We start from the raw sequence: 23,174 nt of genomic DNA, 5'->3' as shown, positions 1-23,174 counted from the left end.
TGGTTTGGTTTTAACTGATGCACAAGAACAAGTCATAACAGGTCACGTTTTTCAAAATACAAAAATAACACCAGAATATAAGTAAATACATTTATTTACAAGACACAACAAATCTGAACATTTATCTCTTGAGTGTACATCTTTGGCCAAAAACTGGAATAAAGTGAAAAGTGTTGGTCGTCATGTTTGAACATCAGTGACTCTGAACTCTGGTGAAATGAATGCAGCGGCCCTGGAGACAACAAAAGACAAAGAAACAATACGTAAAACAACACAAGCCAAACAGCGTGAAGCTAAATGTCACCTTCTCCTGAGAAGGAACCTGCGTCAGGCCGCTGCCAAAATGCATTTTCCTTAAACTTTTTGGACGCTGTAAGGCCATTGAGAATATTTAAACACTTGACCACAGTCAGAAACTGTAGCATCCTTCAAATTTGCGCCAAATCTGCTTGAGATGGCAAATAATAATAATTGATGTTTAAAATGTTGCCTTTAATAAGAGCTCAGCTCAGATCATCCATATCAGGCCAGTCAATATTGTAAGAAGCACACAATGCTAAATAACTGGAGGGCCTGTAGCCTGTCTCATGATGCACTGAACGAGTGTTGGTATTTAGACTGTTACTTATAACAACTGAGTTGATGTAGTAAGCGTCAACGTCAACACGTCTGTTGAGTGGATACGTAGAGGGGCGAAATCGGGCAGGATTATTTTCTGTTATTATCTAATCAAAATCCAGTCATGTGGGTGGATCCATTTGCTAATCAAATGAATTTGTCCTAGATGGCTGCAGACAGTCTAACCGGAAGATGTGATAATCAAAGTACTCTTAATTGTTTTCTTTCATCCCAAGCAGACTTTTAATTGTTTTTGGGGGGGCGTTTCTTACCTTGTCCTGAGATGTCGGTCTCATGATCGCCACTCTGTCGTACTGTCTCCTCAGTAATGCCAGCAGTGCATCAAAACGCCCCTGAGGGTCCAACCACGTCAGGTTAATGCATTACAGAGAAACATCTGATCAAAGTGGACAGCACTGATTGGTGATTAATGAGCCTGTTGCCTTACCTTGATGGGAGTGTACCATTTGGACTGTGATGGGGGGTTGTAGACCGGAGGAGGTCGTGGTGGGGGTCGGGGTATGATGGGCTCCTCCACTTCCTCAGGCATAGTGACGACGGCATCTTTGGCTTTCTCTAGCCGTGAGCCTTCCTCTGTGGACCCCTTCTGCCCCCAACGCACCTACAGACCAAAGGTAAAAGGCTGCATTTTGAAGTTGAAAACCTCAATGAATGTAAAAATCTATACGTAGGGGGGCCATCAAAGTGGATAGACTGTGGATATTTTATATGATTATTGTGTCTGTATTTTGCTTACCTCCATGCGTTTGATTCCTCCAGGGCCTCTGCCTCCATAGTACGAAGCATCCACCGTAGGCCACCTGTGTTTGGGTGAAGAAGCTTCCTCTGGATCCTTGAAAACAAGAGAAGTAAACTGACATAACTTTTTCAATGATAACACAAGGTTTAAAGAGAGACATGTTTAGAAGTGTGATTGTCAGGAGCTGCAGCCAATCAGACACAGCTGCAGGTAGTAAATTATTTAATGTGTCGGGCATATAGAAGCTCTGAGCCCAAACAGACTTATAGACACTGAAAATATGGCTGAAACAATGAAACGTTCATCAGACTAGAACCTCGTACATGTAACATTACATTGCAAACAGAGAACGCTGTTTTCCAGAAGTTCTGCAAATCAAATTAGCCAAAAAAAAAAGCTTGTCTCCCTAAAAACACACGACCCAGTTTTTAAATAATTATCCAACCTCAGAAATGCAGGACATTTTACTAAAAAAGGGCTCATAAATCATCATATAAAGAGCAACACAACATGAAATCTCACCTAAAAAACTTAACAAACAAAGCCTTTCTCTCTTCAGTGAGACCAAAAAACTTCCTGAACTTAACTTTGCAAGTAAAGATCTTTGACTTTCAACTTTAAATTCTGCTTCAGATAAAGTGCTACACTGAGGTGTCTTTTCATGAGGCAACATGCTCGTAATTTAGGTTTGTAAGAAAGGCTTTAGGACATCAGATGATGCAGCATTAAGACCTAACAAAGTTCATCTTTGGAGCAAGCTGTGGTGGATACATTTTGATTGGGGTTCGTGTTCAGTGTGAAACCAAATGTCAGTGATGGCTAATTGATTTTTGGACTCATTTGACATATTTTCATTTTCTTTTTTTAAGTATTATTTGCAGTTGCACTTTGGTTAGGTTTTGGAAAAAAAAAAAAGTGGTTCAGGTTAAATAGACCTTTTCAGAAAGTTAGCCATTCTGTCAGAAAATGCGTTCTGGAGGCAAACTTCAGCAGACCATCTTTCCTCATACATATGAATTAAATGCAAAAATCCCGATCCACATTAGTCTCACTATAAAGTTGTTCTTTGTTGCTGCAGTTTTGATCTCTTCAGATTTGCTTCCTTTTCTTCATGCATCTTCAAAGTGGGTGAAGTTTTGACAGAAATCTCTACTCTGCTCCTTGAAAAATAGTCTCTCCAGTCAGTGCAAAAAAACCCCCAAAAACCCCAGACTTCAGGCTCAAATTGGCCCTTCGGAAACCCACTGGTGATGTAAGAGAAATATATTTGTCAGCAGTCTGCGGTCTACTCACAATGACAGGAGGTGGAGGTGGCGGGCGAGAGGGGGGTGGGTCTCTGATCACCTGTAAGAAACAATATGACTAAGTACTAAACAACACTTAACACCGTCTATGGACGAAATCAATAGGAGTGTTACTAAAGGAACCCTGGCCAACCTGCAACACTTACACTCAAGCTATTTCCATAAATAACAATAGCACTGAATTATGGTTCGTGCTTCCACGGGCACATACACATACTTCAGACTCACCACAGTGCAGCAGAGAGGCCAGAACCACCAGAGTAAAACCAGAGCCAGTAACAGCAACAGAGCCAGCAGCAACCAGAGCACCCACGTCCCATCTGACTGCAATAAACACACGCTAATCAGCCAAACACGTTACACCATACACCTGCAGATGTGCTTTTATATCTTATGTTGTGATTACACTGGCACGGATACCACTGAGCCACATGTGCACTGACTCAGAGATACTTATTTTCCCATTTGTTTTTAAGTGCTCCTCTTCAGTTATAACAGCAGGTATGATGGGTAAATGTTGACTCTTTGGTTATATAAGGCTAAATGCAAAATTGGCTATATTCATACTGTAGTGATATAATTGTAATTACTGGCAATCTATCATGACAGCATCATATCATGAGTTGATATTCATTTCTGACTCTAATATGAATTGGGCAAATCAACTGATCTCCTTCAAGCCTCTGTGTTTTTGGTGCTATGCGACTGCTACTCACACACGTCGTGGCATAGATGGTGATGGGACTGGAGATGTAGGACTGTCCATTGTTGAGGCTGACCAGCACTTCGATTGACCTGCAGTTATCAGGCAGAATGACTGAAAACACCATCAAAAGAAGAGACAGTTGCTGCACGCCTATGAACAGCATATTTGCCTGCATTATCCATTGGTTTGATGCTTCAGTGAACTAACCTTGACCTCTATGAAGTCAGAAAGGTTCGTGACAAGGTTGGAGTTGAGTAAAACCTGAGTACAAGTTACTCAAAAGTTACTTATAGGCCCCATCAGCTACAACGTTTGAGCAGCACTGCCTTGTAGCTGCGTGTCTTGGTAACCTTGTCACTTTCCCTGTTGACCTTCCGACATCATTAGTGCCAAGAACATTGACTCACTGAAAAAGGAAGCCATTGCCATTCATATTCTTATCATTTTGGAGGCAGATTTCCTTGTTTGCCATCATAGCTCGCAGTTAAATATTGTTTGCTTCCAGCATTTGAGGGCGGACTCAGCTGAGATTGTTTCAGCTTTGTCCCTGAGAAACTGCACAAACTATGAGCGAGTGTTTCAGCGAGGAGGGAGCGTTACAGAGTGGGCGAGACGCGATGGAAAGTGAGAGGTGACTCGGGACAGATAGAGGGAGGGAGGGACAGACGCTGTTTGAAGTGGGTGAAGTTAAATCAGCTTTGGCTCGCTCGCTAAATGCCACAGAGATATTCTGGTCAGACTGGCTTCAGCTCGTCCGACGCTTTGAGCTGTTCGCAGATATTTCTACTGTAAACACTGGTCTGGTCTCTCTCTCTGTTGCACAAACAACACCTTTCGAGATTCTAATTTCAACCTGCTGGGTACGCACAGACCTGGTGTTATGATTCGACGCAGCAAGACACGTCGATTGAGTTAAACTGCTAAACTGGACATCTACAAATATCATTTAGAGAAAAGGGAGAATTCCTTTTACATTCTTGCGAACGAGGCGTTTAAGATCAGCTTAATCAGCTGTGTGAATTGTTGCCACACCTTAGTGCTGTCCTGATGTGACACCACCACTGGGCCCATGTTAGACTTGTAAGCCTGCGTCGAGCCGGTGCTGTCAGAGAAATGCCAATGTAGTGATGTTATAAAATGATGTCATGCTGAAGTGCTTTCCAGAACTTTTTTTTTTTCTTTTCTAAAAATTCATGTCTTTTTTCTAATGACGGTTAAGAGAAAAGGCTGATGGGGAATTTAATATCTCCAAGTATTTTCGACGAACTCACAGCCTTTGCTGCTAATACGTATTAATCTTTGAGGGTTTTGTAGCACGACAAAGGAACTAGAAAGAGAAAAAAACGAGGACAAAAAAACAGATCATGTGAGCAGACATAATGAGAGCTTCAGTCACTATTTTCAGTGTTCAAACACCAGTGTGGTTTCTCAGCTGTAGATTAAGAAATTCTTGTGGCTACTGTTTATTATGTGGGTGACTGCGACTATACATCATTAACTCTAAATAACAATGACCAGAGTGCTATAATGTGACTGTGCAAAAATATAATTGGAATTTCAAAAATATAACCGCCTTTAAGAAGAGACTTTGTGCTGATATGAAGCTCCTTTTTTTAATTTTTCTCTTGCAGCTAGTTTACAGTTTCACACAGAGTTACAAACAGTCTGCGTGTGTGTGTGCGCTTGACTTACTGTCCGACCTCGTGCAGAACGGGAGCTGGACACAGCAGATGGCCGTCTGTAACCACTGTTGGCTTCTGGTCTGAGAGGAAACAGAGACAAACTCTGAGACCCTGTTTGTGCCTACAAAGACGTTCTTGCAAAAACATTACAACAAATCAACAGTAATTACTGCCTCGCGGTTATATGCCTCCGCCAACCAATCAGGATTCAGTTGACATCTACGCCTGTGAATTAAAGTTAGCACTATATTGAAGATTCTATGAATCCAGTGAATAATTTCCAGTGAGACATCTGCTGTCTTCACTCAGAGACTATTCCTGAGGAGTACAGAGGACTGACAGAGAGCTTCATCACATGGAGCAACGGCAATCACCTGAAGCTCAATATCAGCAAAACCACTGAGCCTGTGGTCGACGACAATGCTTTAAATATGGACGTTGCTGCAAAGAAGCTACAAACTGACAGTTTTAAGGTGGACAGGTGAGTTATGGTGTTGAATAATGGCCAGAACAGTGTTTCTACAGAACATAACAAAGTCACAGTGAAGCTGACCTTTGACCTCTTGGATATAAAATGTCACCACGCCATCATTTTATCCTATGAAACACCTGTGTGAAATTCTGTAATGAGTTCAATGTGAATTCTTGAGTTATGGCCAAAAACATGTTTTGTATAATAATTTAGTTCCAGCCGTTGGTGCATCATCTAATTTTCCACTCGCTGTCATGCCATTACTTTTCCTGTGTGTTCATTATGAGTTAAACTTGTTCGACAATTGTCAATGCCATGCTACTTCCAGAAACTATTTTACTGGAAAAATAGAATCTTGGGGCTGCACAGTGGCGCAGCAGGTAGTGCGCGTGCCTCACAGCAAGAAGGTCGCCGGTTCGATTCCCGGGTCGGGCCTTTCTGTGTGAGCCTTGCATGTTCTTCCCGTGCATGCGTGGGTTCTCTCCGGGTACTCCGGCTTCCTCCCACAGACCAAAAACATGCTCATTAGGTTGATTGGTGACTCTAAATTGCTCCTAGGTGTGAGTGTGAGTGTGAATGGTTGTGTGCTTGTGCCCTGAGATCGGCTGGCGACCAGGGTGTACCCCGCCTCCCGCCCGTTGACAGCCGAGATAGGCCCCCGCGACCCCGAAAGGGATAAGCGGCATAGAAAATGGATGGAAATAGATTCTTTTATTGTACTGTTCCCTCATAAGAAATTTTAAAAACATCAAAGTCAAATGAAAACTCAAAGCGACAGAGCAACAGCAAAAGAAAGAACGAAGGGAATTCCAGCAGAGCCGATAAAAACAAGCCGGTCAGAAGAAGAAGCCAAAGATAAAACGTAGTTATGTGTTATCCATTCATGTCCTCTCAGTGACACCGCCCCCTCCCCTTCCCTTCGATCTGTTAATAGATAAATGAGAGGGAGAGATACACAGATCTCCTCCCTCTGCCTCATAATGTCTCCTCTGTTCTCCAGCTGAAGTCAATAAAAAGCAGCCACTGTTTGTTTCCGGACGTCATGACTGTGACTTTCCACTGCAGATCTGCACAATGGGTCACATTTCACTTCATACATGATGTTGTCCTGCAGTCCCGTGTGGGCACGCGCTTCGCCTCCTTCCACATAGGTGCGACCATCCAAAACCAAGCTGTGTATCAGCTGATAGGTCATGAGTGCGCCGTGTCATGTACTGACCGTATGTGTTGTGATTGACGGTGAGGGAGCAGAGTATGTTGTCTGTCCTCTTGGATCCGCTGAAGCCACTGCCCCTCAGCACCACACTGAAAGACTCTGGGAAACATCAGTCGCATCATTACACAAGCATGACATTGTGCTCAGATTGCAGCAAACAGGAACAGCAATCATTAAACAGCAAGTGTGGTGACTGAGCAAATTAAAATTAAACAAGACAAATGGGCTACAGCCATGCTAGAGGCTCCGTGAGGGTTCTTTGGCACAGCGGCGCTTTTAGCCAAATGCTCACGCCAGTACGCTGACAAGCTCACAGTGTCAATGCTAATATTTAGCAGGTATTTTTTATCACGTTCACCTTCTTAGTTTAGTTTACTGGCGTGCTAACATTTACTCATCAGCATTAACGCTCAATGCACACCTGAGGCTGATGGGAATGTTATCAGTTTTGCAGTTATTTGGTCAAACTAAAAATGCATTTTACATAACAGCATAATGTATTTACACCATACATTAGCTGCATTATTCTATTCAAACATTACAGATGCAACAAACTAACTTACCGTTCACGCAAACACTCGACGGCTCTATTGTGAATACGTCTGTGCATGACTGCCTCAGGATCTGTTTGGAGACGCATATAACAGCTCAGTTTGGAAGTCTGTACTCACACAGTGTCAAGCCACACTGTTTTTGTACATTGCTGTATGTGATGTGACCTCACCGAGCTGACGATGTCCTTGAGGGCATGAAACCCGGACAGCACTGGGAAGACTTGTTCTGTGCCGTCTGCTATTTCAGCGAGCTGCGACGAAAATCAGAAGAACTGCAGTTCATTTTAATTCTCATACCAGTGAAATTTTTCATTTCAGTGTTCACTTCTTGCAGCCTCTGCAGGAGATCTGCTTGTTTCGGGTCAGCGCTTCAGCAGCGGTTTGGGAGGAAAAGTCAGTTTATAGGAGATGAAAGCTCTGGACAGCTGGCTGAAGCTTTCATCTCCTGTTTTAACGGTAACAGAACAGGAAGCTGGCCTGGCATTATCTAATTAGGGAGTGATATAATTATTTCCTCCTCAGCCTGCAAAATGCACTCGGTCAGTAACAGGGCAGAAGCACTTGTGCACCCGTTGACTTTCCCAGTCATGAATTATACAATTCTGAAGCCTTTCAGTTATGCTTATTCATACTTATTTTGCAGCTCAACACTGTCACTATAACACGATTAAGGCAGCATGAATGATTCAGGGCGGGGGGGTTGTGCTGCAATGAATGCCACTTTACATGAAACATTGTATTATTATATTTCTCAACAAATATAATTACAGTTTTTCATTGCACTGTAAATTTCATTAAGAATAACTTCTGACATGGTGTTGACTGTGGAAAATATCACATATCACAGCATTATTACAAACACTGCAGACCAGTGGTTCTTTTGCATAATGCCAGTTTTTCCCCTTTGTATTTCTTACAGCCTTCACAGTCAGCAGAAGAACATGAAAAACAACTTTGAGGGCACATTAGGTTTCATCCTCAGTGAGTTCAGTGTTTTCATTACCACCACAAGGCTCCTTTTCAATAACCTGATACCTGCAAAGAAGAAATCAAAGACTCTCAGAGGAAATGGTAACTCAAAACAAAATGTATTCCATGATTTTACATAAACCGATCGCAGCATAAACTATAAACTTTGAATCTCAGCCAGCTGCTTGCTGTTCTGTGGGAGGCTCCAGTTGAACTCAAGCAGACTAACCAATCAGGTCAAGGTGAGTTAAGAAATCTGGGCCAAAAACAGCAGCCAAGCTAACGCACACAGAGAGAAAGTCAAATAAAACCGCAGCATTTACACAGCCAACAGTATCAGTGACAGAGACAAGTTTCTTTCTCACAGGCCGACGTGAGAGTCAAGAGAGAAGAGTCACCTAAAAAAACTCCTCCTACCTGTTTCTGGTCAAAGTCCATGACCCCGACACAGTACACTCTGGCTCCGAACCCTCTGGCTTTGTCCGCCTGGGAGGCACAACACACAGTCCTGGATCAAGATCTGCCTTGACTGACATCTAATCAACCCATGTCGATGTTATCAGAAAAGATCATATGATCTTGCTACAGTTCAGTCATGTCAAGTCCTGCAAAACTTATAAAACAGCCAAGAAAACACACTATCAGGTTTCAGAGTGATAAATGTTTTTGCTTCTTCCAATCAGTGACCGGTTCAGTTCATGCCTCATGATACAAAAATCAACATGCAGACCCTTGAAACTGTTGACGAGCTGCTTTATTTGTCCCTAAAGGGCAACTGGCCGTGAAACACAAGAAAAAAAAACAAGAGCAAATAGCACATGAACTCATCCTGAAACTGCACAAAAAGGAGGGAACAGAGCTCATCAGCAACAAACCCACAAACCAAATAAAACAGCGGAACATGAACTTATAGGGAAAAATAGGGAAAATGATCATTGTGAGCATTATTCTTTGTCCTACGTGTCATCAACGTCATGGTTTCAATGTCATTTATGCTGTAAAGTGTGTGTGTGTGTGTGTGTGTGTGTGTGTGTGTGTGCGCGCGCGTGTGTGATACCTCCTGCACACTCAGTTCATAGGGGTAAACCTCCAGCTTGCCATCAGTCAGAACGATGATGATGCTGGATGAGGGCGAAGTTTGCGTCTTCATCTGCTCTGATACCTGAGGAGTGAGAGTCGGAGGAGAGTCTTCACATGTGGCTCCCACGGGATCATGACACTTTGACTGTCATATAGTTGGGTTTGATTGAACCGATAGCACTGTTAGATGAGTGAACATACCGCCTTCATGCCTTCGTGCATGTATGTTTCACCAGCAGGTTTGATTTGGCTCAGCTTCTTCAGACCCTCGTCTATCTTAGACCTGCACAGATCACAAAGCACGGACGACACAGTGTCAGTAAAGACTGATGATGGCTCTGTGTGATCTGGTTACCAGTGTTGTGATGATGTTTATCAGTGAGGAAGAGGAGGAGGAGGAGCAGGAGGAGGATGGGCTTGGGAGTGAGGTGGAGAAGGAGCAAAGGAGAGGGATGTTTTAAAAGGTGAAGACGGTACCTGTCTCCAGTTAGTGGCAGGATTACGACTGCTTTGGCTGAAAAGACAATGTAGGAAACCTTCATCCTGGGACTGAAACACGCACACACACACACACACACACACACAGACAGAGAGAGAGAGAGAGAGAGAGAGAGAGAGAGAGAGAGAGAGCTTGTGAATCTACAAAGCTACACGACCTATAAAATCAGAAACTATGTTTTGTGTTTTTACAAGGTGGCTTTGGAACTACAGACAACAAAACGAATTCCCATAAATTCAATTACATATAATTTCATTTTGATTGGACAGAAAATAGACGAAACCATCAACGGCAACAGGATGACATGAAATAAGATGATATACCGCCTAATGTACTGAAACAAAACACGACATGACATCACATCACAGTTTCGTTACCTAGAAGGTGGATGGTGGTGCGCATGCAACGCAAGACCCTTCTCCCAAAGTTTGACTAGTTTATCTCAAATGTCTGTCTGCTCTCTGTCTGCTTCATCTGGATAGATGCTAAAGTGACACATATGACACTGACATATAGCAAAACTTTTAATCTTATCATGAAGTGTATTGTAATGACAAAGCAGACGATACAATGCTGCATAACATAAATGCACAAAGCATGAAATTAAACTTCATCAAGCAGCATTTCGTTTCATCAAACGCCTTCTTCGGCTGAATCACACCCTCTGATCTCCACACAGTAAAGAACTGAAGCCCTCACCCCCGTCAGCGCTACACCCGCGCTCTGCCCCTTCAGGCTGTGAAGGGGGACAGGACTGTCTGTTGTGGTCAGCACCACCTTCGACATCTGGCTGGATGTTTTGCACTCATATTTAGCAACCCACTATTAAACCTAAAGATATCGCAGACACACACACACACACACACACACACACACACACACACACACCCTCTGCACCATTACCCAGAGGGGTTTTGGAGCAGTTGGTGGCCTCTTATGATGTCTGCTGCCCAAAATAGACGTGCCCTACTTTTCTACTCACTACTACTGTTTGTACTGTAATTTAAAGACCTATAACGACTCCTCAGACTTTAAATAGCCTTTTTTCATTAGTTTAGCTTCCAGTGTAATATGCCTGGTTGTCTGTTACGCACTTTTTCACTTTGTTTTGAAGTGTGCCATAAAAAGTTCTCCATTACTGTGATGGGACGAGCAGGAGAGACACGAGAGGAATAAGAAGCTGTAACAGTGATTTACGCTTACCTGACAAACCTGCTGGTGAGCTGCTCCACAAATCCATAGATCTCATCCCAGTGTCCCGACACGCTGCCTGATCTGCAAAAACAGGCGGCAGCAGAGGGATAAATCACACTCACCCAAACGTGAAATATCAAATATAACCAAACTCAAGCACTGAGGACAACACAAGTGAATAAAAACAAGGGGAGGTACATGAATCGGTCAAACCAAACTTCATTTGAATGCATGAGTTTAGTTTGGATGCTGTATTGACAGAGTAGAGGAACTAAAATACAGAAATAAAAAAATATATACATATAAATAAATACATGCAAACAGATATAGAAGTTCAGAACAATCTACAAATATGGAGATTTATGTAGAAATTTGATCAGCTTTCCCAGAACATCAATGGAGCGCTATTATTCAGGTCCATCCGAACTTAAAACATCATGCATGCGTAAGAAAAACAAACAGGATGGGTGTTGGTCAGTTTATTCTGCTGCTGCATAGAATAAACAGATACCTCATTGTGTTACTGCCTGTTTAGAACTTAGTTCACCCTGTGAGGATCAATGCAGGCTCTAAAAGTGAACTTTCTCCAAGTTTACACCCCAAACGCTGATGATCAGACAGAAGAGATGAGCAGCAGCTCTGTCCAACCTGCAGTGAGGCAGCAGAGGGACGTGGAAAACTAAACACAGCCATACAAGGAGAGAGGACCGAGTCAAGAGTCCCTGCACTTATGAGACATGTATGAAATAAATCAACCGCTCTGCCCCTGCTGGCTGCAAACAAACGCACGCGTGCAGACAGAAACGGTCCGCATTCACTCACCTGTCTAACACAAAATAAATATCAAACGCTCCATCACAAGACGCGTCGTCGCCGTCATGCAGCGACGAATTGACGCACACGCTGAGGAAAAGGAGGATTCTGCAACATATCCACATCCGATCCATAATCCATGCGTTTCATATCAGCATCAGCCGACGCAGCGACGGTGTGAGACCTTCATCGTCATCCTCACAGCATCAGTCCGGGGTTCACATGTTGTCTCAGCGCTGGGTGGAGGTACAGGCTGACGGTGCTCATGGCGTGAAGGGGGCAGGACACTGAGCTGCTGCCCACCACAGTCCCAGCAGCAGGATCAGGATCAGGATCAGCAGAGCAGAGCTTCCCTCAGGATTCTTCAAATTAAACTGAACTCACCGACGCAGCAAAATACCACCACTGCTGCTGCAATACATCAAGAAGATTTGACATGTTTATTTCTATAAATCTATTTTATATTTTAACACCGCAAATTTAAATATAGTGCTATAATTGGGCCATAATTAGACTCTTGAGTGTTTTTTTTTCCATATCTATATCTATACTTTAGATTTATTCAATGAGTGTAGTTTTCATTTATATATGAATATCTACCAATGTTCTATAACTGAGAGTCATGTATAATCAAAATTAAATTTAAATAGTTCTATAGGTCTATGTAAATTCAATCAAATTTGCTATATTAAAGGCGTAGTTTTTAATCTCCAGAGACAGCATAGCCCACATCTTCAGGCGAAGGTATACAGTAAATACATATTACAGATACATATAATGTATATTACGTTGCAAAATACGACAAAATAAGAGAGAATGTGTGGGGAAAAAAATCTTAACATTTTATTGAGTCTGATTTTATTCCTATTTGCTTTATCTGACTCCATGATGTTTTTATTTTGAAGGCAAAGTCACTTATCTTCCTGTGTTGCCATCTGACTGGACTTTCAGTTGCCAAAGCAGCTGGCATACATAGTGACTGACTGGGAAAACAGAAACACAAGGAATGACAGACTGATGGCTCAGATGACTTAATAGAACTACTAAAGAAAGCATTTGACCCGTAAATATCCCAGTATTTTAAGATAGATGCGAAGGCAACCATTCTCCTCCTCTGAAACGATGAATTCATTCCTTTCACTGTTTGAAATGTGTTTTATAAGGGTGCTGTGTTTCAAGATTTAATGAAAGTTTGCCTCTCAGTACATGAACAATTCATCAGTGGCTGATTTCAGTACATTTCTCACTGACACATGAACCACTCTCCCAATAATGTGCTATATGCCTGATGTTTCTTCATTGTTTTTTTTTTTTGGACAAACAAGTGCATGGTGTTCTTGTAAATCAATAGCAGATGGAAAGCAGCATTGAATACGCTAACACAACGTCCTTGGTATGTCAGAGTGATTTGTTTGGCGTGCATGAGGCTGATCCAGAATATGACTCCCCAACAGCTGAAATTAAACCTACTCCTTTGTCTCAAGAGGAAAGACTGGGCTCTCTGACTCTTCCACATATGTCTCTTTGACAGAAGAACATGATTACACCCTCAAAAGTACACTTTATCATGACATAAGCTTAAACCTTTACATGAATACCATCCATCTCATCTAAGATGCTCAACACATTCCAGGAAGTGTGGCACTGTAATTATACATTTCATTGCGTCTACAGGGACGCCAATGCACCGACTGCCTGTGGCTTCCTAGTAGGTTTAATTTCATCTTTTAAGTAGGAAGAAGTCATGACAGTTAACAACTCAAATAAGAACATACCAAAGTCATTGTGTCAACAAATGGCATCTCATCTGTGATTGCCAGGGGTCTCCCCTTGGAGATTTCATGGGTGGCTGTAATGGATTATGTGATCTGCTTTATTTTTGGGTGTAGTCATTGGACAGGGATGCAGGGACTCTTGTTGGATGTCCTCTCCAATTGTTGCTCTTTCATATGTAGTATAATAAAGGAAGAAAAGTAATGTTTAAAACAGCTACAGAGTGAAAAAGTGGAAAGAGGAAGATTACCAAGTCATCATTATAGCAGTCTTAAAGAAGATACTCATATATATGTGTGTGTATACACACACACACACACACACACACACACACACACACACACACACACACACACACACACACACACACACACACACACACACACACACACACATAAAATAATGCTAGGGAATGTGGAATAAAATTGTTTTCCCCACCTTAAAACACTTAATGTAGAATAAAAGAAAACTGGATGATACAACCTCAGTTTAAAATGGGAAAAGTTGCCTGTCAGAGCTGGAGGTGGATGGTGATGGAAGAAGGAGGACTGGTCTTGTTTCTTCCAGGCTAAAGGGACTGATGGCAGAGAGGAGGAATCACCAGATGTTCTGCTTTGACCTCCGCTGAAAAACAAAACGAGAAAGGCCTGGATTTCTTCATAACACTGTGGCTGAAATTTGAGCAGAGTGTGACCACAGTCAATCCCTCCATCAAAGCCAAAACTGATTAAATTATGAAGGGTGTGGTCACAAGTCCGGCTTATTAAATGAAAACATTTAAAATGTCAGTAAACAATGTGCATTGTAATTAAACTACTGCCTTAAGCAAGGGCGTGATTGTCATTTCAGCTGTGGTGGAGATATCTACTGGGAGCTCCTCAAACCTCTAGACTACAATAAGCACTACTTTAAAAAGTCTAATACTTAAATTTAGAGAACAGACCTAAGTCTAAGCCTCTGAGAAATCAATTTAATAGAGAATTTTGGACATATTTTGCAGGAAAGTTCAGAATCTTATTTTGTTTCCAAATGGGAATAGATACGATCCTTCACACTCCACACCAGCTGGTGGCGGTAGCGTGCCGCTTCGTCCTCGTTTACCATCAACATCAAATAGAAGAAGATGGCTGCTGTTATTCAGTAGCGGAGGTTATGACTTTCTTTTTTATCAAAATGTGATATTTTGTAACGCTATGCTAGCTTGATAGCCACCCAGATATGGCTGAATTGCCCGAACAAGGACACCCACAGTGGGGCTGCGACTAATGGTGAGTTGTATAAACCTGTTTTCAATCAGTTTAGCTAGCTACAACAGTGCCTGTTAGCAGTTGATGGCATTGCACCGGAATTTAGCCTGCTAACATGGCTTGACAATAACAAAACGACCTGACACACAGGAAGAAGAGGTCAGTAACGTCATTTGTTTTCTTATCTGAAATCATTTATCTATAAGTGAAAGAGATACTGATAGTGAGAGGATACAGCCGTTGGTAAACATTATAACCGAGGTTAGCGTAAGCTAGCTTACTTGTAAACACATTAATACAAATGGGGTCATTGGTGGAATGAAGCTAAGTAACGTTACATTTACTCAAGTATTTCCATTTTCTGCTACTTTATGCTTCTACTTTGAAGCCATTGCTGTACTTTTTACTCAACTGCATTTATTTGTTAAGAGTTGTTACTGGTTATCTTGTCAGATTATTAATGCGAAATATAAATAAACTAATAAGTGATGATATATTATTGTGGATTCGCTGACTGGACAGTATATCAAGAAGTTTTATTAATTCCACCTTTACCAGCTGCATTTTTAGTGGTGTTTATTTGGCAATGCACCACTAATTATAGCTAAGTCATTAGATATATTATTCTGAAATGTCCCTTTTTTGCAGCGTGTGCTTTTACCTTTGTTACTTTAAGTATATTTCGATACCAACATGGACAGAGTATCTTTATACCATGCTGTTGCTACTTTCACTTAAATAGAGGATCTGAGCACTTCTTCCACCACTGAATGGGGTTTATCAACACTGGTGTTTGTGTCATAAACACTACATGTTAACATTGTTTTCTGCTCCTGAAAATGTGAAAAGCCTGTGATTACTTACTCTCACTTACCATCCTGTCACATACTAACCTGTGGTTTCTCTTTCCCTCTCTCCAAACTTAGCCTTAACCTCCCCAGCTTGCCTTGTACCAGAGGAGCAGAGGACAAGATGCTGCTCAAGATGCCCCAGAAACTGCTGAAGACTGCCCACTACATCGAGCTGGGCAGCTACCACCACTGGCCGGTGCTGATACCCCACAGGATAAGACTGTACACCTACGAACAAATCCCGCTCTTTCTCAAAGAAAATCCCTACATCACAGATGGCTACAGGGCTCACCTGCCCTCCAAACTCTGCCTGAGGAGGTGGGAGTTTAAGACTTACTCACTACGTCCTAGTCCAGTTCCTTTTTCTACTTATTGAATGAATTTCTGGAGCTAATGATCTAGAACCATACTATGGCTCGCTCTTATGCAAATATCCTGCATGTTATAGTATAGGAACATTACTCACACGCGTCTCAGTGTGTATACACGCTGGCCTTGTGGTACATCTTTGTGCCTTCTGTTCTGTTGCAGTATTTTTATTCTGTCCAATGAGACGGTGAATATCTGGAGCCACCTTCTTGGTTTCCTGCTCTTCTTCTCTCTTGGGGTCAACGACCTCTCCTCAGTACTGCCAGCCTCTGGAGCTAACAGAGAGGACTACGTCATCTATGCTATAGGACTCTTCTGCTTCCAGGTAAGCGTTATTTGTTTAGGTGTCGCTGTGATAATAATACTAATAGACTTCATTTGTATAGCGCCTTTCATACAGGAGCTGTGGTTAGGGGTCAGGGGTCTGTGCTTCCTGTGCGATGAGACGGAGTGGGGGCCAAATTGCTCCATAGTTTATTGTGAAAATCTGAGTACTTGTACTGTATAATAAAATATATACATCCTGTGTGCCCGTGCATGGTTGAATAAACTGATTCATATAGGTTTCATGTTTCCTGCCACAGGTGCAATCAGTTCACCTCTACCTGGGTAAGGTGTGTAAGCTGCGTATAGGTGTAACTGTTGTAAAGGAGAGGCACTTACGAAGAGCTACAATAGGAATAATAGCATAGTTCAGAGTCCCTATTGGCAGCTGATGAATTATTCAGTATAGTGGTGGTCTTAGTTGTTTGTGTGATAGCAGTGAACGGTTTGTATATATTTGTACATGTTACCTTCCCACCCTCCTCCTAAAGCCCCTTTCTCTGTCTGTAGAAATGCATGTTAAAGTAAAACAAAGCAATGAAGCCAATAAAGACATCCATTAAAAAAAGCTTGAAACATATATCAATAGTCACAAACAATAATCTCAGTATCTTTTGTGTTTTCATCCCAGGTGTGCATGTTGTGCTCTGTGGGGTATCACCTGTTCTCGTGCCACCGTTCAGAGAAAACTAGCCGTCGCTGGCTGGCGTTGGACTACGCAGGCATCTCTGTTGGCATCCTCGGTTGTTACGTGCCTGGGATCTTCTACGCTTTCTACTGTAATGCTGTAAGCATGAACACTCAACATGGCGATTTACATCACAGTGCAAAGTTGGAAAAAAGATCTGATCCCAAATTTCCACCATTCTGTTCTTTTTGCTGAAATGTTATAGTATTGATGAAACAAAATCTCCAGCTCTGACTGGACTGTATCTAATCGGTTCCTCTCCCGTCTTGCAGTTTTGGCGACAGGTCTACCTGCTAACAGTCCTGTCACTCATCCTGGCGGTCTTCTGTGCTCAGGTCCACCCTCGTTACCTCAGTAACGACTGGCGACGGATACGGATGACAATCTTCTGCTGTGTGGCTGGCATCAGTGTGGTCCCTGCGTGCCACTGGGTCTGGCTCAATGGAGGGTTCACCTCCGATGCTGTACAGGTGTGGAAATACAGTAATATTAGACAAAAAGCAAAATTAGAGCATGTAAGTCTGCTCCCATGTACATTTTTACACCTCTGTGTACACTATGTTGCAGCTTAGTTAAAAGAAATATTCCTCAAGAAGTCATGAATCTCAGCTCTTTATTCTCCTGGCTGCATAATGTCTGGTCATATAAACTTTGGTGTTGTCGTATGTGCAGCTGTTCCTGCCTCGTGTCATAGTGATGTACCTGATAGCTGGATCTGCCTTCCTGTTCTACGTCACCAAGATCCCTGAACGCTGTTTCCCTGGTGAGTCCTTCTCCTCTGTCTCTGTGTGTGAAGTAGGGAGCTGTAGTGTTAAACCAATGAAACATCTCTTTTGTTTCGCAACTATTAGCTGTAGAGTTTAAGACGAGCTTAAACCTACGCTGCCTGGAACAAAATCACATGGTCTCTCAAACCTCACTGCTCTGTCTAGCAGCACCACTAGAGGGCATCATATCTAAGGTTTCTTCTTCTGTAGACATGGTCTAAGATGTAAGAACCTGAAAAAGTTAAAATCCTTCATCTTATGAAAGCAATTCTACAATAAGTGTCAAAACAATGTAACTGTTTTGTACAGTGAAACTGTGCCACACTGACCTCAATCCATTTCTGAATCCAGGAAATCTGAAGAGGTCAGGGGATTAACAAATGCAAAGCACCTAATGCAAGAAAGTTTGTCAGTAATTTTCAATTGTTCAGTTATCTTTGTTCTTTATTGGATCCCCATCAGCGTCCACAAAGTGGTTGCTTGTCTTCCTGGAGTGCTATACAAAATTCAAATTGCACTGTATCAATACGATCAAAAAAGTCTACAGATCAGATATCATGAAACAACCAACAACAGTAACTCATAATAGAGACAGACAAACAAACAAAGAAAAGGATCCAGCCACAGCACCGGTAATGTCTTTCAGCTGAAGCCAAAGTCATGAGAAAAATAATAATCTAACAATAATCCTGTTGTAAAACAGATTCCCACTGCTGTTTTATCTAAGACAATGTATTTTATAGATTATTGATGCTGCAGTAGATTCTGAGGAGGCAGTGTTATACTGATAAATATGTCTCTATATTATTTTAGAAGACTAGAAATGATGAAACACACACTATTATATGTCAACAGTACTTCTTAAATTCTTAGAACAATTTCCTTAATGACCACTGAACAAGTGAATGTACAGTGTTGTAGGCCTTTCTCTCATTTTAGCTTGCCATGCTAGGAAAATCACAGAATGATGCATTGTGTCCCAAAAACCATGACGCTGAGCAGTGTCAAGAGGGCCAGACTGATGCATAACATGTTAAGCTCTTACACTGGATCTTTAACTTTTTCCTGAGCACTTCAAGGAACCTTTCACTGAAAAGGACGGACTTTGAATTTCATCCCTCTGGTCTTTGTGATTTCCTCCTGACACATATTTCCATTCTCCTACACTGTGAAGAAAGTCTGAGAATGAACAAAACCAGCATACACACTTTTTAGAGCATTTTCTTCCTCTCTTCTCCTAGGCCAGCTGAACTACCTAGGTGCCAGCCACCAGGTGTGGCACATACTGGTGGTGGTGATGTTTTACTGGTGGCATCAGACAGCTGTGCACATCATGCGCTTCAGACACAGCCAGGCCTGCCCCACCCGGACCAGCAGCAGCTAAGTTTGATCAAATAAAGTGATGGGAAGACAATCAGTTGCAGGCAAATGATTGATAGTAGATCGCAGTTAAACCCATTACATTTCTATTTATAGACTTCTTACCAGTTAGCTCCCGGGGAGAAGTTGCTACCTAAAGGTATTCCGACCACTAACCACCAGCAGCTCCTGACTGTTTGCTGCTGAGGTGTCAAACTGAGAGTCTGACAGTAACTATTAGCTACCACTGAGCCATCGGTTACTGTCTGGCTGCTTGTACTCTCGGCCAGTATCTTCTCTAAAGCCCCTGTCACATATGCCAGTATCTCCTCTAAATCCGCTTTCACACATGCAGTCCATCCCTGAAATGTTCAGGAGCATTTCCTGCATGGGGTCATGTGTGAAAGGGAGCAGGGATTGATATTCAGGGTAATCTGTACGGTCAGTTTCCCACCTCGAGACCATTTCAGGGGAAATGCTGGAATGGCTTTGTTGTGAATGAAAGCAGTAACACTGCAGAGAAAGTATATAAAGTATCTAAAGACACTGTCACATGGAGCGAGCGAACCAATCACAAGACTGCTGAAATTTGTCTCTACTTCTGTACAGTTCAGCATCCAACGCACTTAATGTTCCTTTCAATGTATCAAATGCTGGTTACCGATCTAAGTAGATCTTCCGCACACGTATATCAGCCTTGCCTCGTCTTCTTCTTCTGATGAGTTTTATGACAGTAAACGCTGATTTGATGTCAAAAGCGATGTAGCTGCACCACACTGATCGCCCCGATAGACAGAAAAAACCCTCCATGTTGCACTATTATGATCAATGTATCAAACAGGAATCTGTTTATTTCTAGAAACAGACTAAGGTTTCTTGTTTTGAACGGGAGATCATGTTATATCATGGCTGGTTTAGATTGTGATTTTGTTTGTACAGAAGTATTGAAAATGATCTTTACAGATTCTTTTGAATCAACCCTAATAGCCTCTGTGAACAATGAGTTTTGCGTCTAATTTTGTTATGTATCAGTTTGCACAAGATTAGTTTTTGTATGAAATGTCTTGATGAAAGCCCAGAGGGAAAACAAAGCATGGCAAATGGAAGAGACTGAATTGTCTGTCTGGGAGAAGCAATGTCTCAACACCTTGGGTATTTTTAGCTTTTGAACAAATGGTTAAAGGTCAGTCAATGATCAAACTGCAGTATGTAAAGTGCAGACCTGGAAAAAAACAAAAAAACAGTGGGAACCTTATCTAGGTCAGAGGGCATTGTTTTCTTAGCACTGCTTGATTTGTGTCTTTTTGTCTTTTGTATGTACTCTATGTCTATGGAACAAATAAGGTGTCAGTTTTGAAAAAAACAGAAGCATTAATATCTCTTTACAGCAGCTGAAGCCAGTATGTGTGGGCTGCTCATTGAATACACCTCTGACCTGTAGACGACCTCTGATTCAAAAAAGTTTGGATGCTGTGTAAGAAAAAAATAAAGCAGTGATCATTTGGTAATTCTTTTGGACATATACTCAACTGAAAACAGTACAAAGACAATAAATTTAATGTTTGACCTCATCAACTGCAGCGACACTTTTCAGACAAGTTAGAACAGGAGCAACTAAAGACTGGGAAAGTTGTGAAATGCTCCAAAAACACCTGTTTGGAACACTCCACAGGTAAACAGGTTCATTGGTAACAGGTGATAGTATAGTATAGTATCAAGCAAGGATGGAGCGATGGTCACCACTTTGTGAACACATGATTTTATAAAGGATGTTACTACATGGGTTCAAGAACACTTCATAAAACTACTTATGGCATTACTGTTTTATTTATGCTTACACAGCGTCCCAGCAAATCAGTGTTGCACTACACAGTCGAGTTTCCTAACGAGGCTATACCAACAATGCTGTGTTTATATAGGGGTGGTTCATCCAAATCATCACAGAAATATTTTCACTGTACTGGTATGCACATAGTTTTGCTTTTATGTGCTCATTTTTGCAGCTTACAGCATTCAAAATCATTTCATTCATTTAAAACAAATGGTTCTTCTTTAAGGACTGCTGTATGTGTTTGATGGAGAGCAGTTTGAAAAGCTGAGCAAATAAAACCAAAACTATCTGCACTCTGCATGGCTGGACATCACCAGGTGATCCAAGAACAAAAAAAATAAAACACTGAAGCTCTCGCTGACTCTATCAGCCATCATGGTTGTCAGTTATCAGCCGAAGCCGCTGTCATCATCATTTTTTATGTAGTCCAATATAATGTTTAGAGCATGTTGTGAATATCATATCAGGCTTCTGCAGACTGCAGAGCTGAGCGGTGCTGAAAGAAGTGACTATTTTGCCTTTTTGAGTTTTTGTTGTTATTCTTGAACATGAACTCTGATCATCACAAACTGCTTGAACTCTCTTCAGTGATCTCATCCAGTGATCGTTCTATCCTGTGTTTGACTTTTTCTTGAATATCATTTGTATGCTAAAGCACTGGCACTGACCTACAAGATGTATACTCTTTATTACAGTGCCTGTGTGCCTGTTATTCTTTTTAAAGGAATAAAGAATGCTGGGAAAAAAAGTGTCGCTCAGAAAGGTCTGACTTCTTGAAGAAATGGCTTCACCTAATAACTTCATTTTGATTGCTGAGGATCAGTGTGTGCTTGTTTCTGCTGTTCACATTATTAACCAAGAGAGGGCAGCATTGATGCAAAAGTTTCCCATCCCCAATGAGGAGTCCAAGGAAGATGTGTGTGAACATCTTCTGATTTTTGTCATATCACTTTCTCTCAATGAGTTTGTCCTCAAAACAGGAACCATGTTGTGTTCAATGGAGGTGGATTTTCTGTTCACCCAGAGTCAAGTGATTCACTTCAGTTAGCAGCTTGACGTACTTGTTACTTCCTGATGACTCAGTAGGTCAAAGGTCAGATGACAGGCTCACAGCATTGGTCTCAGCAGCCTGAAGTGCACGGGAAACCCTCCTCTGTCAAACTTTATTGTGCAAAAAGAATATCACAGTCAGAAACAAGGGAAATGTGTTTTTCTTCATCTTGTTTTTAAATCCCTGTCTGATGGCACTGCTGTCATCCAGAGTGACTGCCGATCTTTCTCCCGATGACCTTGCAGATATGATAATTATATCAGACAATGACATACCGTCTCTGAATTGCCTCATCCGCTGATGCATATTTATGCAAACGGTGCATGACACAGCAATGATGAGGAATCATCCACAGATCACAGTTGGCTTTGAGCTGATGTTCTCCAGGTTTCTAAGGAATTTTCAGTACAGAGAAAAAACAAAATACATATATGTTTTGTTTTTTTTGTTTTTTGTTATAACCAGGAAGGAGACTATTGGAGCTGACATACTGACTTTGACTGTAAAGCATTACATGAAAATTATACATCTGGAACTGTTCAGAACCTGTGCAAGAAGCATAAAGGTTTGGTGATGTGCCATAAAAAACACAAGCTATCTCAAATAATATCATGACTTTATTAAAGCAATAGTTTTTGTATTTTCAGGAACAAAACTATTCACATTCTTGCTGAGTTTTAGTTGATCCCGCTCGCCTCACGGTCCAGCAGCTGGTTAGCTTAGCTTAGCATAAATACTGGAAACGGGGAAACAACTAGCCTGGCCTCACATAACTCTGTTGTAAAAGAGACACTTGGCATTTTTTTACCATTCTGTTTTTGTATGGACGGGACAGACAAGTTAGCTCTCGAGGCGCTCTGACAGCAGGCAGATTTTGTTATATTTGGACAGAGACAGTTTCAGTGGTTAATCATTCATGGATTTTTGACCACAGCAGTAAAACTTCATGCAAAGTGAAGCAGGTGAGGAGCAAACTCATTTCATATCTGTGGCATTTTATCAACACATGTTTGAGGCTGATCTTTTGGGTCATGATATAAGAGTGAC

At 41.7% G+C, this 23,174-nt stretch overlaps 2 protein-coding genes across 4 annotated transcripts; one reads left to right on the top strand and one right to left on the bottom strand.

Moving 5' to 3' along the window:
• Nucleotides 1-76: 76 nt before the first annotated feature.
• LOC139348500 (anthrax toxin receptor 2-like) lies at nucleotides 77-12,206 on the bottom strand. The gene is made up of 17 exons (XM_070988678.1): nucleotides 11,877-12,206; nucleotides 11,064-11,135; nucleotides 9,839-9,910; nucleotides 9,563-9,644; nucleotides 9,339-9,443; nucleotides 8,699-8,767; nucleotides 7,483-7,563; nucleotides 7,322-7,382; nucleotides 6,762-6,857; nucleotides 5,081-5,150; nucleotides 3,399-3,477; nucleotides 2,911-3,006; nucleotides 2,672-2,722; nucleotides 1,376-1,471; nucleotides 1,067-1,240; nucleotides 891-971; nucleotides 77-232 (listed from the first exon to the last, which is right to left on the bottom strand). Exons 1-17 carry the CDS (start codon nucleotides 11,999-12,001, stop codon nucleotides 194-196), a joined length of 1,449 nt encoding a protein of 482 aa, XP_070844779.1. The 5' UTR covers nucleotides 12,002-12,206; the 3' UTR covers nucleotides 77-193.
• Nucleotides 12,207-14,735: 2,529 nt separating this feature from the next.
• LOC139348769 (progestin and adipoQ receptor family member 3-like) lies at nucleotides 14,736-20,613 on the top strand. 3 transcript variants are annotated; one of them, XM_070989098.1, is made up of 7 exons: nucleotides 14,736-14,908; nucleotides 15,814-16,056; nucleotides 16,270-16,432; nucleotides 17,063-17,218; nucleotides 17,392-17,589; nucleotides 17,792-17,882; nucleotides 19,128-20,613. In XM_070989098.1, exons 2-7 carry the CDS (start codon nucleotides 15,860-15,862, stop codon nucleotides 19,268-19,270), a joined length of 948 nt encoding a protein of 315 aa, XP_070845199.1. In that variant the 5' UTR covers nucleotides 14,736-14,908; nucleotides 15,814-15,859; the 3' UTR covers nucleotides 19,271-20,613. The 3 variants fall into 3 exon arrangements, with proteins under 3 accessions (XP_070845199.1, XP_070845201.1, XP_070845202.1); XM_070989100.1 differs by having other exon boundaries at nucleotides 14,740-14,908; nucleotides 17,455-17,589; XM_070989101.1 differs by lacking the exons at nucleotides 14,736-14,908; nucleotides 15,814-16,056; nucleotides 16,270-16,432 and adding an exon at nucleotides 16,647-16,721.
• Nucleotides 20,614-23,174: the final 2,561 nt, after the last annotated feature.

Source organism: Chaetodon trifascialis, chromosome 20, assembly GCF_039877785.1.
Source record: "Chaetodon trifascialis isolate fChaTrf1 chromosome 20, fChaTrf1.hap1, whole genome shotgun sequence".
Classification (NCBI taxonomy): Eukaryota; Metazoa; Chordata; class Actinopteri; order Chaetodontiformes; family Chaetodontidae; genus Chaetodon; species Chaetodon trifascialis.
Note: the sequence above shows the minus strand (reverse complement) of the source record. Positions and strands in the feature narration are given on the sequence as shown.

Coding starts and splice junctions, on each gene's coding strand:
- LOC139348500 (XM_070988678.1), bottom strand. CDS start 12,001: ATGGATCGGATGTGGATATGTTGCAGAATCCTCCTTTTCCTCAGCGTG. Junction 9,444..9,562: donor TGCACGAAGGCATGAAGGCG/GTATGTTCACTC, acceptor CTCACTCCTCAG/GTATCAGAGCAGATGAAGAC. Junction 7,564..8,698: donor TGGACTTTGACCAGAAACAG/GTAGGAGGAGTT, acceptor TTTTCGTCGCAG/CTCGCTGAAATAGCAGACGG.
- LOC139348769 (XM_070989098.1), top strand. CDS start 15,860: ATGCTGCTCAAGATGCCCCAGAAACTGCTGAAGACTGCCCACTACATC. Junction 16,433..17,062: donor TAGGACTCTTCTGCTTCCAG/GTAAGCGTTATT, acceptor TTTTCATCCCAG/GTGTGCATGTTGTGCTCTGT. Junction 17,219..17,391: donor ACGCTTTCTACTGTAATGCT/GTAAGCATGAAC, acceptor CCCGTCTTGCAG/TTTTGGCGACAGGTCTACCT.